The sequence below is a fragment of the Pituophis catenifer genome, unplaced genomic scaffold, assembly GCF_029215685.1.
Source record: "Pituophis catenifer annectens isolate HBS135680 unplaced genomic scaffold, rPitCat1.0.hap2 SCAF_6, whole genome shotgun sequence".
In the NCBI taxonomy this organism is placed as follows: Eukaryota; Metazoa; Chordata; class Lepidosauria; order Squamata; family Colubridae; genus Pituophis; species Pituophis catenifer.
In genome coordinates this window covers 7,496,819-7,514,296 of record NW_027256886.1, presented here as the reverse complement: position 1 = coordinate 7,514,296, position 17,478 = coordinate 7,496,819, and the positions used below count along the sequence as shown (strand labels likewise).

The 17,478-nt window shown below is 43.4% G+C and overlaps 1 protein-coding gene across 1 annotated transcript in view; it reads right to left on the bottom strand.

Annotated features, from left to right (window-relative positions):
* Positions 1-1,942: 1,942 nt before the first annotated feature.
* The window catches only part of MCF2L2 (MCF.2 cell line derived transforming sequence-like 2), a 231,445-nt gene continuing 215,909 nt past the window's right edge, over positions 1,943-17,478 (bottom strand). The window contains exons 27-34 of the mRNA XM_070946454.1: positions 16,774-16,869; positions 16,048-16,137; positions 12,034-12,105; positions 9,225-9,311; positions 7,253-7,371; positions 5,108-5,220; positions 3,992-4,095; positions 1,943-2,043 (exon numbers count right to left, since the gene is read on the bottom strand). Coding sequence (XP_070802555.1) covers positions 1,943-2,043; positions 3,992-4,095; positions 5,108-5,220; positions 7,253-7,371; positions 9,225-9,311; positions 12,034-12,105; positions 16,048-16,137; positions 16,774-16,869 — 782 coding nt within the window. The remainder of the gene's footprint in view (positions 2,044-3,991; positions 4,096-5,107; positions 5,221-7,252; positions 7,372-9,224; positions 9,312-12,033; positions 12,106-16,047; positions 16,138-16,773; positions 16,870-17,478) is intronic.

Sequence of the window (17,478 nt, the reverse complement as noted above, 5' to 3'; positions counted from 1 at the left end):
GTTGAAGTCCACATATCTTCAAGCGGCCAAGGTTGAGAAGTATTGGATAGGGCCGTGATGGTGAACCTTTGGCACATGTGCTGGCAGTGGCACGCAGAGCCATTTCTCTGGGCATGTGAGTCGTTGCCTGTTGCTCTTCCGGGTTCTGGTGCGCCGGCCAGCTGGTCTTCACATGTGCGGGAGTGCTGGAAACTGGAGTAGCCGCCTGGTGCGCATGCGGGTGCCAGGAATATGATCTTCCGGTTTCCTGCACGCGCATGCCCACCGGCCACTTGTCAGCATTCTGATGCTGCCATAAAAAGACGAGGCTTGACTTTTCACCTACTTATTTTCTCTGTAGATAATATCCCCTAGGAGATGGGATGGGAGGGGGGAACATTCCTGTGGGGTGAGGTCAGAAGCTGGGGAGACTGACTTGGAAGATGGCCAATGAGAAGATGAGAATTGGGGAACGGAAAGGGAAGGGTTTGGGGGTCAGAGGGTTAGTATCGGCTACGACGAAGTCGGGGCCAGATCTGTCGTACTCAATAAATGGAATATTTCAGCAAAGATTAATTGTTTGGGAGTGCAATTTATTTGAGATGACATCGAAACCTGACACCACTTGGTCTTCCGATTTCTGGCGCTTGTGCATGTGCAAAGACCAGCATGCGCACTGGAAACCGGAAGATCATCTTCCTGGCGCACACATGTGCACCGGGAGCCTGCTGTTCTGGTTTCCGGCACACGTGTGTGGCTCCCGTTTTGGCACCCAGTGCTGAAAAGGTTCGCCAACACTGGGGTAGGGTCTCTGCTTGAGCAGGGGGTTGGACTAGGTCCCTGTATTCTCTAATCAGCCTCTGGAGCTTTTAAATTGAAGCAAGCTAATTTTATTTTATACTTATGGCAAACTCATGATATTGTTGAGAGGGCTGCAATGCTTCCCCCCCACCCCCGAAATATGACATGGCAAGAAACTTTCAAGCAACAGCACATTCTCCTTGGCAACCATTCCCTTTGCAAGTACCTCATTTTTTGGGGGGGGGGGTTATGGGGGAGAGAGACATTATATGGGGATTCATTAAATATTGGGGTGGGGAAGAAACTCTGTATCCTAATCCAGAGCCCAGCATAGGACAATGCCCAAACGCATTCCACGCAAGTGTAAAGCACTGAATTGCAGCATTAGACAGAACTGGATGCGAAACTTCCAGAGGGGGAACAAAGCTGGCATGTCGATGCCACATCCCAGAATTGCCTTCACGAAAGCCCTTTCCTCATCCCCTTTTTTGAGTTTTCACGCTACGTATTTGCTTCCAGTTAGCATCCAAAACACCCTGTAGAGACAAAAGATTACACATATAACCCAAAGCAAGTGACACCTTTCCCTGTTGTGCAAAGGTGTGGCCGTTGGCTCAGGTTCAGGAATTGCACTTTCTCCGTCGTCACTCAGCTTCGACTTTTTTTGGGGGGGCTCCCTTGGTTTTGATTGTCTTTGAGATAACAGCAGGTAAGTTAGATCGAGCCATGGAAAACGAGTGGCTGAGCAGCTGATCCAAACTGGCGAACGCTTTTCATTCCGCCCAACAGAACGACACCTTGAGGATCTGGTGATTTGAGTTTTGAGAATCCATCACTCCGCCCCGAAGCTGAGGGTTTATCAACCCAAACTGTTGTCGTCCGTCTAATTTAGGCTAATTTCGACAGTCGAAAATGCAGTGCAAAAAAAAATAAAAATGCATACGATGAGTGTGTTTTGTCAAATACTAAGGTAACTCGGACACCTTTGAAGTTTAGTCGATTTTGAAATTTACTAGATTCTTTTTTTTTTTTTTAATGTGTTTCACGTTGACAAAATATTGAATTGTGAAATCTGGAGCTTGGGTGAAAAAAAGGCAATTTGGTCCAGCATCGGCAGGTAAACAGAAAAAGTTGAACCCTGAGGAGATGTTTCCTGGTCTGCTCAGCTTCCAGCTTTCTGTCCAGCTGTTAAACTTCGGTTCAGCTCTCCCATCTTCATTTCTGAGTTTGTGGATGCAGAGCTGTGGGTATCGCTGTAGACATCTGAAATGGGAAAATGCACCAAGAGTATCAGTAATAACGATTTAACTTTTAGAGATAAAAAGTCTGTAGAGATTCTCAGTCATCCAGATCATGGTTGTCCCATAGGGGCTTTTTTAGGAGGCAACTGGACTTTCTTCTTCTTTTTCTTTTGAAGACCTTTCGCTTCTCATCCAAGACGTTTCTTCAGCTCTGGCAAGATGGTGGGGAATGGAAGGATTTATATTCCTTGCAGACAGCTGATCATTTGCATCCTTTTAGAACAGAGGTCCTCAAACTTGGCAGCTTTAAGACTTGTGGACTTCAACAACCCAGAATTGGGAGTTGAAGTCCACAAGTCGTAAAGCTGCCAAGTTTGAAGACCTCTGTTTTAGAGGGTCGTTGAAGCACTTGGAGGTTTATCTGTGTCCTCAGGATCGAGAGGGGGTTTCAGCAAGTTCTGACCAGTTCTGGAGAACCGGTAGCGGAAATTTTGAGTAGTTCGGAGAACCAGTAAATACCGCTTCTGAGTGGCCCCACCCCCATCTATTCTCTGCATCCCGAGTTCCAGCTGATCGGGAGGAAATGGGGATTTTGCAGTAACTTTCTCCTGAAGTGGGGAAGGAATGGTGGGTTAGAGTGCAGTACTGCAGCTACTTCAGCTGACTGCTAGTTCAGCAGATCAGCGGATCAAATCTCACCGGCTCAAGGTTGACTCAGCCTTCCATCCTTCCGAGGTGGGTAAAATGAGGACCCAGATTGTTAGGGGGCAATATGCTATTTAGTATACTGTCTTTGGTGTAAGCCGCCCAGAGTCCTCGGAGAATGGGTGGCATAGAAATATGACTAATACAATAAATAAATAAATAAAATAAAAATGGATATTTTACAGTATCCTTCCCCTGCCAAGCCACGCCCACATAACCGGTAGTAAAAAAAAATTGTATCCCACCACTGTCAGGGTCACCTGAGTAAGTGCTCCTGGTTCCTGTAGTCAGAACTGAAGAAGCTTCTTGGATGAGAAGCGAAACGTCTTCAAAGAAAAAACAAGAAAGTCCAGTTGCCTCCTGAAAAAAGAACCTTTGGGACAACCATGACCTGGATGACTGAGAAACCCTACAGACCTTTAGGGATGAACACTCTTTGAGTGGTGTGAGAATAGGAATGGATTTCCAGAGAAAAAAATTGCAGACCACAGGAACCAGGAGCACCACTCAGGTGACCCTGAGGACACAGATAAACCTCCAAGTGCTTCAACGACCCTCTAAAAAGGATGCAAATGACCAGCTGTTATAGACAGCATACTAAAAAGCAGAGACATCACCCTGCCAACAAAAGTGAGTATAGTCAAGGCTATGGTTTTCCCAGTTGCAATGTATGGGTGTGAAAGTTGGAGCATAAGGAAGGCTGAGTGCCAAAGAATTGAGGCCTTTGGACTCTGGTGCTGGAGAAGACTCCTGCGAGTCCCTTGGACTGCAAGGCGATCAAACTGGTCAGTCCTAGAGGAGATCAACCCTGACTGATCTTTAGAAGGCCAGATCCTAAAGATGAAACTCAAATACTTTGGCCACTTAATGAGAAGGAAGGACTCACTGGAGAAGAGCCTAATACTGGGAACGATTGAGGGCAAAAGAAGAAGGGGACGGCAGAGAATGAGGTGGTTGGATGGAGTCACTGAAGCAGTAGGGGTGAGGTTAAATGGACTCCAGAGGATGGTAGAGGACAGGAAGGCCTGGAGGAACGTTGTCCACGGGGTCACGATGGGTCGGACATGACTTTGCAACTAACAACAACAAAAATCTACATCCCCTCAAATTTGGGATATTCATGAGTACATTAATAGGATGAGAATAGTCTGGTTCACCAATGCTCTGTCTTCTCAAAGAAACAATATGCCAGAATTTTTTTTACTGCTTAGGAATGCAGAATTAAATTAGAAACATAAAACTTTTCAAACTTTGCTATGGCTTACCTGAATTACTGATTCTACAACTGCTGTTGGTTTCACTTTCTGCTGGTTGTAACAGACTGGATGGGATCCAGTCTGTTTTTTCCGAAACTAGCTTCTTCACTAACCTGAGTTTGGAGGGAGAAAAAAAAATAATTTCCTTTTTTTTCACATTTCAGCCACTGCTGGTACTGTATATAGCATGCAATCTTTCTGGGTTAATATAGGATTGTAATAAAGTTAGTCCACATAAAAATACTTCTTGCAGAAAGCAATCAGAGGTAGGGGAATGGTCAGAGACACATCCAAAATCTTATATATATATATATATATATATATATATATATATATATATATATATATATATATATATATATATATATATATGTATGTTCCAACATAACTCTGGAATGCCTTGAGCAATTTCAACCAAACTTGGTACACAGATGGCTTACTCTCTGGAAAGAAATACTATGGGGGTAAGACATCCCTAACACACCTTCGGGTGTGTGTTCTGTTAAGATACAGCCTGTTGTGCCTTAAAATGGCTTCTACTGTACTGCCTTAAAATGACTTCTACTGTGCAGCACAATGGAGTTGCCATGATAATGGCTTCACAGTACTCCACAAGCAGGCTCCCTCTGGTAAGGGGGAAAATCCAACATTAGAAATTACATTTGGTCTGGACATTTTCAACAAGTCTTGATTATTCTTGAGGACAAATGTATGGCTATGATCAATAAAACCAAGATCAGAAAAAAGCATACCAAATGATCATGGATCAGCTAGCAAAACAACAAGGTGGTATCATTTTACTTGATGCTCCTGGGGGCACAGGGAAAACATTTTTAACTAATTTAATTCTCGCCGAAATCAGGGCTCAGGGTGAAGTTGCTCTTCCTGTCTAATACAGGATTGGGATAAATACATACCTGGGCAACGCCGGGTTATCAGCTAGTTAATTATAAATTCATCTAATACCATTAAAGATGGATTTTTTTTCTTCCAGACAATCACTCCTTCCTTCCTTCTTCTTCAATTTCTGTTTTTTCAAGATTCAGCCAAGAACCCAGGGGAAAGCATTTTTTCCCTTTTAATTATGATTTAAAAATTGTATGAGCAAGTATATCATTTACTTACCATTGTCCATTCTCTCCTTCCTGAATAAACTGCACTAGATCGCCCTCTTCTAAGGTGAGGGAGTCTGGGAAGCAGGTATCAAAACTCCCTTCTACCCGGTATAGATTCGATCCCTAAAAATGAATGAAACCAAGCCACAGACAGTTATTTCTGAAAATAGCCAACGGTATGTCATGATACACTGCAAATGTTCATTAATATAAGCACGTTAGGAAAAGAGAAAGGAGGTATAAAAATATTATAAATATAAATGATCTACAAATATTTGGTACAGCAGTGACTACATTTTAATCTCTGTAATGGTATGTGAGAATGACCTTGGGGGACAGGAGAAAAAAACATGGACTAGACAATAGTCGATGTCATGCCACACCATACGATCTTTATATATTGTTGTTGCCCTCTAGCCTCATCTAGTGGCCGGAGAGACAAATATGCCCCAAGTATATTGTTTGAAGATGATCCTACCCATTTTACCCATCAGGCCACACTCTCAAACAAGTGCACGCTGGGAAACCAGACTCCATTTTTCTTTAGCATTTGGAGAAGTCAGAAGCACAAAGAAGAATCCATCTTAATCTGTGGCACATTGTCATCCAAGGACAAACCCAGTGGTGGGATTCAAATAATTTAACAACCAGTTCTCTGCCCTAATGACTGGGTGGGTGGGTGTGGCCATGGTGGGCGTGACCAGGGGGTGTGATAGACAGCATTCGGCCTCCTGCAGCCCCCTGAGAGCAAAAATAGGCCACGGGGGGGTGCCCATACCCCCCGCACTCTGTTTTGGGCCTAGTAGGCCTCCCTGCACTTACCTGGGAGCCAAAATGGGCACGTGGGGACCCCTGGACGGGGCAGGGAGGGGAGGGGCCAGCCAGAAATTTAACAAGCGGTTTGCCCGAACTGGCTCAAACTGGCTGAATCCCACCACTGGACAAACCCACATCCCACACAAGCATCGCCGGTGAGATTTAAATTGCTTGTATTTATTAATTGTTATGTTCAGCAGTAACTTAATACTGCCTATCTTGTATTTGGTTCTTGTTGTATGTATCCCTGTTTTCCCCCGTTTCACCATATCCTGTTCTTTCAATAAAGCATTCAGATCTACACACACGGTCTGTTTTATTGGAGGATAGGTGGGTTTAGCTGCATGTTGAGCTGCACACACAGACTAACGTGTAGTGGGGACAGAACAGTCAGATAAGAGGCATAAAGTTAATGCTGGTATTTCTAGGTGTTTTCTTGTCTGGACTCTCACGGCTGACATCTCTGACATTCTCAATGTTCTATACTTAGCGCTGAGGCTGAAGCTCAATTTAAAAGCAAGTTTACTGCACATATTCTTCTAGGCTAGGAGTCTCCAAACTTGGCAATTTTAAGAATTGTGGACTTCAACTCCCGTCTGGCTGAGGATTTCTGGGAGTTGAAGTCCACAAGTCTTAAAGTTGCTAAGCTTGAAGACTTCTGTTTTCAACTACCACACGTTCTCAAAAAGGTATTTCATTTGCACGTTAAAGGACACAACTCACAAAGACTGGCCTGAGAAAGAGTGATTGGCTCAAAGTTACCCAGAGAGGAGTCATGGTTAAGCACAGATTCGAATCTGGGCCTTCCTGGTGTCAGTTTAACTGGTTATAAAGGCAAACCAGTTGCCAAGCACCTGAAATAGAATCGTGTGACCGGAGGGGAAGTGTCGCAATTGTTAAGTACTAGGACAGGTCACAAGTAGTTTTTTTGAAGTCCATTGTAACTTCGTAACAGTTGTTAAGCAAGTGGTTTTTATGCAAGAAATGGTGATGATCTTATCCATTCAGACGTGCCAAACTCTTGGGGATTCTATGGGCCAGATCTCCTTACATCTTCTGATCTTGCACAATTTCGTTGAGTTGTTCTATGCTCTGGCTTGTGCCAGCTTTAATGGTGTCCAATCATTGTAATTTTGGGCGCCTGGTTTCCTTTTACCGCTAACTCTTCCAAACATAATTGTTTTCTCCAGCAAATGCAAGAACTACCTCTATTATTAAAGATCCTTGAAGCACCCAACCCAAAACCATCTTGGAAATAGACCTGTAGCCCGGAATTGGGTAAAACTGGTCTTTTTGACACGTCTAGATCTTGCACGAAGGTCAGAAGGATGTTACCTACATTAGAAGGGTGGCTGTCTTCATCCAGATCTGAAGAGTTTGAGAGGTCCTCAGTGCTGGATGGGATGGCTTCGAAGTCCTCAAATGTATCTAGCGATGGCATCTGTCTGCTCGGCCAACCTTCATTAAAAAAACACAGAACACAACAGTTGGCATTATCTCCTGTTGCGTTTTAGATATCAAATCAAATTTGATTTGATTTAGATAAAATAAAAGGTGTCTTGTAAATATAATAATAATAATAATTGTAGCCCCAAATTCAACTCCCCAAATCAGCATTGCATTCCTGGGTTGCTGGGATTTCTGTGTGCTGCTCAGCCATAGTGCCTAAGTCCAGCTACATTCCTGCTTTTATTTCTTTAGTTCTTGATGAACGAGATTAGCCCAATTTCTCTCTCCTAATATGCATGCGTTTATTAAAGTATTAAATGTAATCCTTTACCGAAATAATTCATATCTTATACAATGCTAATTTGTTCCTTTTGTTTAGAAGATTGTTTTTTCTAAAAAGTGCCAGTCCATCAATATTAGACAGTTGACAGTCAGCTTCTAAGACACGCGATATATAATATTTAGGGATTTTTGGAAGAAGAGATGATTTAAAAGTGGGATCGCGTCCTGTACGGTATTGGCTCAGTCAGACAGTTAAACACACCCGGAGAGCATCGCTTTATTGAAGATTGCAGTGTCAGAATCAAAACAGGTATTTCTTCTGAAAATCATAATCATGACAAAACGTAAAGGAATCCCTGTGGATTTTGTCAGTGTATAAGAGTTCATGAGTTGGAATAGGCATAGCAGCAAGATCAGCCAATGGGGGCTGTTTGGTGGTTCAGATAACTAGGAGCCTGGGCATGGCTTAGCTCAACTGTTCTGTATATAGGAGGAGTCTTGTCTCTTGCTGTCCCTGGCCTCTGTTTGTACCTACTTACAATCTTTTCTTTCTACCACGTTGGAAAAACCAGCATAGGTATTATATATTTGCCTTATGTGTTATTATATATATAAAGAAGTTTTGAATCCTGCTGAATTGTCTGATTGTGTGTGCTGCAACAAACTCTAACAGATTTTATTCATCTCCATTTCTTTAAGCTGGTGAGCCAGTGCTGTTCAAAGACATTTCCACAATCATCTGGCCAGCATGTCATCATGCTGCAGTGTAAAGTGTATGGTGAAACACGGAACATTGGGAACTTCCCACCAAAGTGGTACCTATTTATCTACTTGCATTTACATGCTTTTGAACTGCTAGGTTGGCAGGAGCTGAGGCACGTGATGGGAGCTCACACCGCCACACGACAGTAGGACTCGAATCACTGGAGTATAGACCTTCTCTGGACTCTTTTAATCATGACAACATGATGAGAATATCAGCAATGCATGAGGTGTGTTCTGAAAGAGACAACCTTTGCTTGACCATTTTTGGGCTCGGCCAGTTGTTAATATTTGGACGGGAGACCTCTGGAGAGCCCCAGAGACTGTGGGCATCCCTGGGAAGTTGGGGGAAAAAAAAAACATCCCAGAAGAAGACAATAGGCAACAATTTCAGCAGCGTTGCCAAGAAAACTGCCCTGTGTCCATGAAGTCACCAGGAATCAACTGGACTCACGAAGCAACATAGCTAAGTCAACCCTCTGAAGAGTTTATGATTTTCAAAACAGGGAGAAAGAAAACAGAGGATGGATAAATACAACTGAAGTCGAAGGTAGAAAAAAAGTTTAGATGGTCAATAGAAAATAAAAATGATTTTTTTCATGCTTTAATCAATCAAGAGGCTTCTGGCACAAACCTCAGTCAAGTTTTGAGACTATATTTAAGAATCTAGGGCTTCTTGTTGTGTAAAAGAGTTTCAGTCCATTTCATAGGGCTAACCCAGATAAATTTTCTCCATACCAGATCCTTTTTTTCTCCAAAGATGTTCTCAAGCGCATGAGCATCTGATCTTAAAAAGAATACTCTTGATTTCTTTTTACCTGTCTGTGAAGCTGATCTGGGTACCATTCTTGCAGAGGAAACGGCGTTGGAGTTAGCTTGAGCCAAGAGGGTGCTTTCAAAGGCATCTGGGATAGGAAGCAGAGTATTCTATAATTTTAAAAATGCTGGTTGGCGGCCATCTTAAAGATGAAATGGCGAGCATGCAAACTTTCCTTGACAAAGATCAAAGGTTGTGTTAAGGAAAACAGGTCTCCTCAGGACCCCTTACTTTGGATCAGTGGAGACTGTTAGATAGAACATCAACAAAATCAAGATGGCAGCCTCAGCTACGTAACCGAAGCCTCACCTATTGGTGTCTTTGCTATATACATTGACAAATTGGAAAGCAAGACCAGCTGCCCTTGGCAGTCACATTAAGAGGGGAGTGGACTGCGATATTTTTAGAGAAGGTTCTGCCAATTGCTTCTAAATTTCCTCAGAACATTTTAAAAAGCTGTTCCCCAACTGGGCCAATGCATGTTGTATGAGTTTATTTAGAACTTAACATTGAAGGACTGTATTACTAAGAGCTGTGGTGGCGCAGTTGTTAGAATGCAGTACTGAAGCCTACTTCTGTTGTCTGCCGGCTGCCAGCAGTTTGGCAGTTCGATTCTGACCGGCTCAAGGTTGACTCAGCCTTCCATCCTTCCGAGATCGGTAAAATGAGGACCCAGATTGCTGGGGGCAAATATGCTGACTCTGTAAATCGCTTAGAGAGGGGTTAAAGCACTATGAAGCGGTATACAAGTAGTCCTCGATTTACAAAAGTTCATTTAGTGACCATTACAACTGCATTGAAACATGTGACTTAGGACCATATTTCACACGTATGACCAGCGCTGTCTAAAGATGTCTCGATGGTCATGTGGCCGGCATGATTAAACGCCAAAGGCACATGGAACACTGTTACCTTTCCACCAAAGGTGGTCCCTATTTTTCTACTTGCATTTTTTTTTTACGTGCTTTCGAACTGCTAGGTTGGCAGAAGCTGGGACAAGTAACAGGAGCTCACCCAGTTATGCGGCACTAGGGATTCGAACTGCTGAACTTCCGACCTTTTGATCAACAAGCTCAGTGTCTTAGCCACTGAGCCACCGTGTCCCCTAATTGTGGCAAAATTGTGGCAAAATTGTGGCAAAAAAGGAGGCAAAAGTCGCTTAACAGCTGTCTCGCTTAGCAATAATTGGTCTTAACTGGGGTCGTAAGTTGAGGACTACCTGTAAGTCTATCTCACCTGTGGACTGGGATCAAGATAAAGGTATTATTATGGACACATGGGAGAGCCATCCTATTGTCTGGGAATGGTGTCATGGTTACCGTATTTTTCAGAGTATAAGACGCACCTACCTTTTTTGGTGAGGAAAAGAAGAAAAAGAAATCTTCCTTTGCCTCTGAGCAATTTTGCCACGTTGCAGCAAACAGCAGTCTGCTTTACTTTCATTTTTGTTTTCAGCATAGCTTGATTAGCACAAGGAAAAAAAAAATCTGCTCCAGCAATTTATCTCTTTGCAGCAAGCAGCAGAGCCCTGTGCAAAACAGCTGAGAGCAAATCAGCTGAGAGTCGGGAGGCCGATCCAATCAACTTGTGCTAATTAGGCTATGCTGAAGCTGAAAGGAGCTGATTTTCTTGCTGTTTGCTTGCAAGGAGGTAACTGCTACGAGGCACAGGCCAAAGGGTGGGGGCCAGTGGGTGGGTGGGGCTACATTTCACCTCCTTTTAGGAAGGAAAAACGTGCGTCTTATACTCCGAAAAATATGATAAATCAAACTACGGAAAGGCCAGGAGTCGCAAAAAATCTAGAGCAGGGGTGTCACACTCACATCGCCATGGTTTCGTCACGTGACGTATTGTGACTTTTTTCCCCTTTGCTAAACCGGGTGTAGGTGTGGCCAGCGCATCAGGCCCACGGACCACGAGTTTGACAGCCCTGAGATAGGCATCTGACATTTTCATAGAGACTTGAGGTGTCACAAACAGAATTTTCCTACCACTAGAGGGAGCAGTGATATTAAAATTCTCCTGCGCCCGGAATAATTTTATATCCTCTTCCACACTAAGTGAATGCTATAATTTTTACATTTTTGGATTTAAAAGAAAATATAAAGTCTGACAGAGGTTACATGCCAATGCTATTTGAACGTGGAAAGCATGCAGTTAATAAGTCACAGTAGGACTGCCAAGACATTTCGTGTGATTACTGATTAGCAAATAAAACAAGATTAGCATCAACCAAGCACAGCACAGGTAAAAAGATTGACGCAACAGGTAAGCATGCAGTCAAAGCCACTAGAGGTTAGCATTCTCAAAGACAGATGAAGGCAGAGCTGCATTTGTTCAAATATGACCGATGGAGATGGAGAAGATTAAGAATAGATAAAAGTAGAATGAATTGAACCGTGAACAAAAATAGATATTTTGTAGGCTGTAAGGCTGCCTTTGATCATGTCATTTTAGAGTTTCACGTCAAAACAATAACAGGTAAGGAGACAGGAGAAGTAGAACTGTGACTGAGTGCCTTAAAAAAATAATATTATATAGATTTAACTAATTGATTTGTTCAGTTGTGAAGAAAGTTCTCGGGTGAGAAGCGAAACGTCGCCAAGGAAAAACAAAGGAAGTCCAGTTGCCTCTTGAAAAAGCACCTTTGAGTGCTCAGAGATAGATATGACGGGTAATAAATACAATGACGGACAACCAACTAAGCTCATCTTGATATGGCGATTCAGAGAATGGTTTGAAATGTTAGTGGGTGATGTGAGAAAGGACAATCTACAAGTCAACAACATGCATGGATTCGGGAGCTGTACCTTCAAAACCGAAAGGAGTTGGGTCGCTTTTGATTTCGTGCCTCTTGACTTTAACCGCAGGAACAAGGGGACCTGTGTGAAGTTTGTAGATAATAAAGATTGGAAATACAGTTAGATGATGCCGGGCCTGCTCGCTTGGCTTGGAAAAACAGTTGCTACCAACCTGCTTTTCACTGAGGACCTGTATACCGCACGAGTCAAAAAATATTTACAGATCCCTCGCATCTTGGACATAAATTGTTTCAACTCCTACCCTCAAAACGACACTATAGAGTATTGCACACCAGAACAACTAGACACAATAACAGTTTTTCCCTAAACGCCATCACTCTGCTAAACAAATAATTCCCTCAACACTGTCAAACTATTTACTAAGTCTGCACTACTATTAATCTTCTCATCGTTCCCATCACCCATCTCCTCCCACTTATAACCTTATTGCTGGTATTCTTACGATTTATATTGATATTGTTTCCTGATTGCTTATTTGTTCCCTATGACTATCATTAAGTGTTGTACCTTATGATTCTTGACGAATGTATCTTTTCTTTTTATGTACACTGAGAGCGTATGCATCAAGACAAATTCCTTGTGTGTCCAATCATACTTGGCCAATAAAAATTCTATTCTATTCTATTCTATTCTATTCTATTCTATTCTATTCTATTCTATTCTATTCTATTCTATTCTATTCTATTCTAAAAGGGCTTAGCAGCTGATGGAAGAAGCACAATGTTGTGAGATCAGCAGCAAATTTACCCAATGCTTCGTTTTTATAAATTATTTCTGATTATTGAAAGAACCATAGGATTCCTATATAGGCTTGGGCTCAGACTGATCTCCTCTCTTAATGTTTTAAGAATTATTACATTTCATGCCCGTCTAGATGAGTTTCTGTGCGCATTAAACTTTAGCTAAGTAATCGTGATTCCAGCGCATGAAATTCTGTCTCTGTATTCTCTCCGACTGTAGAAAATTGAAGTTAAAAATGGATAGGACAACAGAGCCTCTAAATATTATGTTGACCATAAGAATACATTTTTGTATTGATAGATATTAAATTTCCCCTTAGTTTTTTCCCCCTTAGCGATTAAAGTTTGTTTAGTTTAGTTTAGTTTAGTTTATTTGGATTTATATACCGCCCTTCTCCCGTAGGACTCAGGGCGGTGAACAGTCAAAATAAAACACATACAATATAAAATTTAAAAAACAATTTAAAACATATTAAACAAATTTGGCCCATACTAATTAAAACACCCCATTTTTAAAAACAAATTAAAATTAAGCAATTAAAAAAGTTAGGCCAGCCCAACTTGTTGGAATAAAAAAGTCTTGAGGGCACGGTGGAAAGTGCGTAAATGTTGATTTACATCAGAGGTGTCAAACTCTTGTTTCATTGAGGGCCGCATCAGGGTTGTGGTTAAGCTTGGGGGCTGGGTGGATGTGACCGGGGTAGGCGTGGCCAGCTTCCCTACCTCCCTCCTTCTCATTCCCATCTCCCTCCCTCCCTCCTTCCTCCCTCTCTCCCTCCCCTCTGTCCTTCTCTCCTTCTCATTCCCATCTTTTTCCTTCCTTCTAAGGCTGACTGTGTTCCAGCCTGGATGGCAGCCATCAAGTTACAGATTAGCGCCTGGCTGGCCTGGCTGGCCTGGGCCAGAGCTGAGGCGCCGGGGGCCGGTCCTTCGCTGTCTCAAGGGCAGCTCTGTGGGCCAGACCTAGCCATGGGATCTGGCCTGCGGGCCTTGAGTTTGACACCCCTGACTTACATAAAATATTGCATTACCATGTTTTTAGTCAGATATATAACCTAGGACAGTGATGGCTAACCTTTTTGCCATCGCGTGCCAGGAGAGGGGGGGCAGGGGGAGGGTCACGCATGCACGTGCCCACGCGCATGCACACGCAACCCCACCCACCCCCGCTCCTGGCACATGATGGCCTGGTAGGCCCGTTTTTCTTTCTTACCTGATTCCAGATCCTTTCTATGGATCTGGGAAGGTCGAAAACAGCCTTTCCCACTCCCTTGGAGGCTCTACGGAGGCTGAAAGGGCCCATTTCCCAACTCTCGGTGGGACAGGAAGTGATGTTTTTTGCTGTCCCCAGCCTCCAGAACCTCTCTAGGAGTTTCTAGGAGTCTCTCTAGGAGTCTGTAGGAGCCTCTCTAGGAGTCTCTGGAGGCTGGGGACAGAAAAAAAGTCACTTCCTGTCCCACTGGGAGTTGGGAAATGGGCCCTTTCAGCCTCCGTAGGGCCTCCAAGGGAGAGGGAAAGGCTGTTTTCGCCCTTCCCAGATAAATAGAGAGGATCTGGAGCCAGGTAAGAAAGAAAAACGGGCCTTCCCCACCCCCCCAGGCCCTCCAGAGGCAGGAAACAGCCTGTTTCGCTACTTCTGGTGGGCCCAGAAGGCCCGAAAATCAGCTGTCCGGTGCGCGCATGCGCCCCAGAGCTGAGCTGGCGTGCCCACTAATATGGCTCCCCGTGCCACCTGTGGCACACGTGCCCTAGGTTCCCCATCACGGACCTAGGATAATAAAGATGTCCTTGAGTCAAACTCGGCTCTTGGTAATTGCATCCATCTCACACTTGGTAATTTCATGCAATTATCTCTGTCAGCAACTCTTCTGAAAAACTTGATGTGTTTTTTATTTGCCACTCTAAACTAAGAGCCCTGGGATTTTTCTGGAATTTACCCATCCAAGGGTTAACCGGGATGACCCCCACTTAACTTCAGAGACCCACTAAACTCAGTTAAGTATTGATAACATGCTGAGTATCATGACAGAAACTGAATCACAGGTTTCCAAGGGAAACTAATATTTTGGTAATCCAAAGGTTTTCCATGCAATATTACAAACTTGGCCCTTGGTTTTCGTCTCCCTTCGTCGCCTTTCGGTGTATCCAGAATATTAATTGGTAGGTTTACAATACTTTCCATTTGTTTTTCTAACTGACTGACATCTCACAAGAGGCTGGAGATGCATAGAAAACTGATCAAACATTTGCAAAGTTGTGTTTGGAAGAGGAAGCATTTTTTATGGCTGTCGTAAGACCCAACCAATCAACATGTTCAAATACAGAATTCTGCACCAAAATCAAAGAATTTCTTTCTCCCCCCCCCCCCCCAGGTTTGATTCGTATCAGAAGATTATATCATAGCATTAGAGGTAGTCCTCGCCTTAAAACCATTCATTTAGTGACCATTCAATGTTAAAACAGCACTGAAAAATACGACTTACAACCGGTTGTAACCGTACTTACAACCTTTACAGCATCCCCATGGCCACGAGATCAAAATTTGGGCACTTGGCAACAGGCGTGCATTTACAATGGTTGCAGGGTCTCTGCGGTTCCGTGGTGGCTATTTGTGACCTTTTTAGGGGGTTTCCAATAAGCAAAGTCAACGGGGAAAGGTAGATTTGCTTAACAACCACAATGATACACTGAACAATTGAGACAGAACAAAACAACAGAGTTGGAAGGGACCTTGGAGGTCTTCTAGTCCAACCCCCTGCTCAGGCAGGAAACCCTATACGATTCACTTAATGACTATGGCAAAAAAAGTTCGTAAAATCAGGTGCAGCTTACTTAAGAACTGCCGTGCTTAGCAACAAAAAATTCTGGTCCCAATTGAGGTCATAAGACAAGGACTACCTATTTAGCAAGTAGAGTTCCTTCATTGGGGTATTAATCTGTTGGCGCAACTACACAAATGGCAGTGTTATTCCAATACTAAAACTCTTGCTACTACAATGGCCCATTTCTCTGAGCCTTACAAGGTGTAACACCAGCTCTATTGTATAATTTTAGCAGTATTTGCAGCAATTTACATACAGGAAATTAAGCAATTAACGCAGGGGTGAGCAACTGTGGCCCTTTTACAACCTGTGGACTTCAACTCCCAGAATTCCTGAGACAGCCAAGCTGGCTCAGGAATTCTGGGAGTTGAAGTCCACAAGTCATAAAGGGGCCATATTTGCCCACCACTGAACTAATGGGTTAGTTAGTGTGTCCATACCTTTAGTTAGAGAAGATGTGTTAGTTGTGGAGTTGATGGAGGAAGCTAAGGAAAAGCGACGGGGAACGTCTCTCTCTTTAGACTCTGGATCTGGGAGAGCAGATAGATGCAGGTTAAGGATGAGGTAGAAACATGCAAAAAAATGAATAAATAAATTGAAAAGCAATTCTGCCCACCCTCGGTGCCCTTCAGACGATGTGGGCTTCAAGTAGAATTGTCCTCATTCTTGATTCGTAACATCTTATAGAATCTACCGGATTGCTGTGATGCCAAATCACTAAGAAAGACACATTTTATGGCTAAATTGATGGCCAGGAGGGCTTATAAAATATATTCACAAGAACAACTTAGCCGCAAAAAATGCCAGACGCTCACCAACAGGTGGCAGTGAGATCCTTAAATATGGAATTATTTGCTGCCATCTAGTGGTTACATTGATTTTTACAGCCCAGATATGGTAATGTTTCCATAACATAATTATGGAAGGTAAGGTAAGCCATAAGGCTTACCTCCACACCTGGGGGGGCGCTGGGGAAACACCCCCTGTTCACTCCATGCATGTTATCAGCACATTCTGTGAAAGGCACGGATGCACAACCAGCACAAACGGAAGGAATGGCTGTCGGAAAAGAAAACTTTACTGCAGTGCGTGAGGGATGGGAATGAAGCCGCAGCAGCGATGGCGGATGGCGAAATGGAATGGAAGACAGGCGTGGAGGCGTTTACCTTTGGGTAGGGCTCTGCGGTTGGAAAGGCCTTGTAATGTAAACCGCTTTCGAGCGAGAGCTGATCGCTCAAGGTTAAGGCTGGTGGAAGAATCGGCTAGGAGAGAGAGGCAGAGGAAGGAGAGAAGGAAGGCAAGAAGGGGTTAATCTGGCAGTTTAGGAAGACAGGCCAAGGTTCAAGCTTGAGGAAGCCAGGGGAAGGGACCGAGAATGGCTGGGCAGTTTGAGCCCACGGCTGTGGAGCAGGAAACGAGGAAGGAATAGGAATCTGAGGAATCAAGGAATCAAACCGGCCGAGCCAAACCGATATTCTCATGCACAGGATAATAGGTTTTAGTAGCTGGGCTTCATTAGTAAGCAAAATGGAAAGGGGGAGGGGGGTTTGCAATCCTGAAAGGACAACTCAGCGCAAAGTAATTTAAAAAAAGCAAACGTCAAGTGCCCACAAAACATCCCAATGCAGAGATTGGAAATTACATGCAGTCAAGTTTATACGGCATCCGTCGCAAAATTATCGTTAGTTTGTACACGAGAGGTTTTGGGTTTAAAGAGGACCACTATTGTGTATTCACAATGTAGCTGAAACTGCTGGCTGACGAAGATTATAGCACTTCCTCAGCATCCGTTCATTTGCTAAATATGAGAATAACTTTCCAGTTTAAGAAAACAAACGTGGCATACTGAAACAACAGCAGTTCTCTCGAAA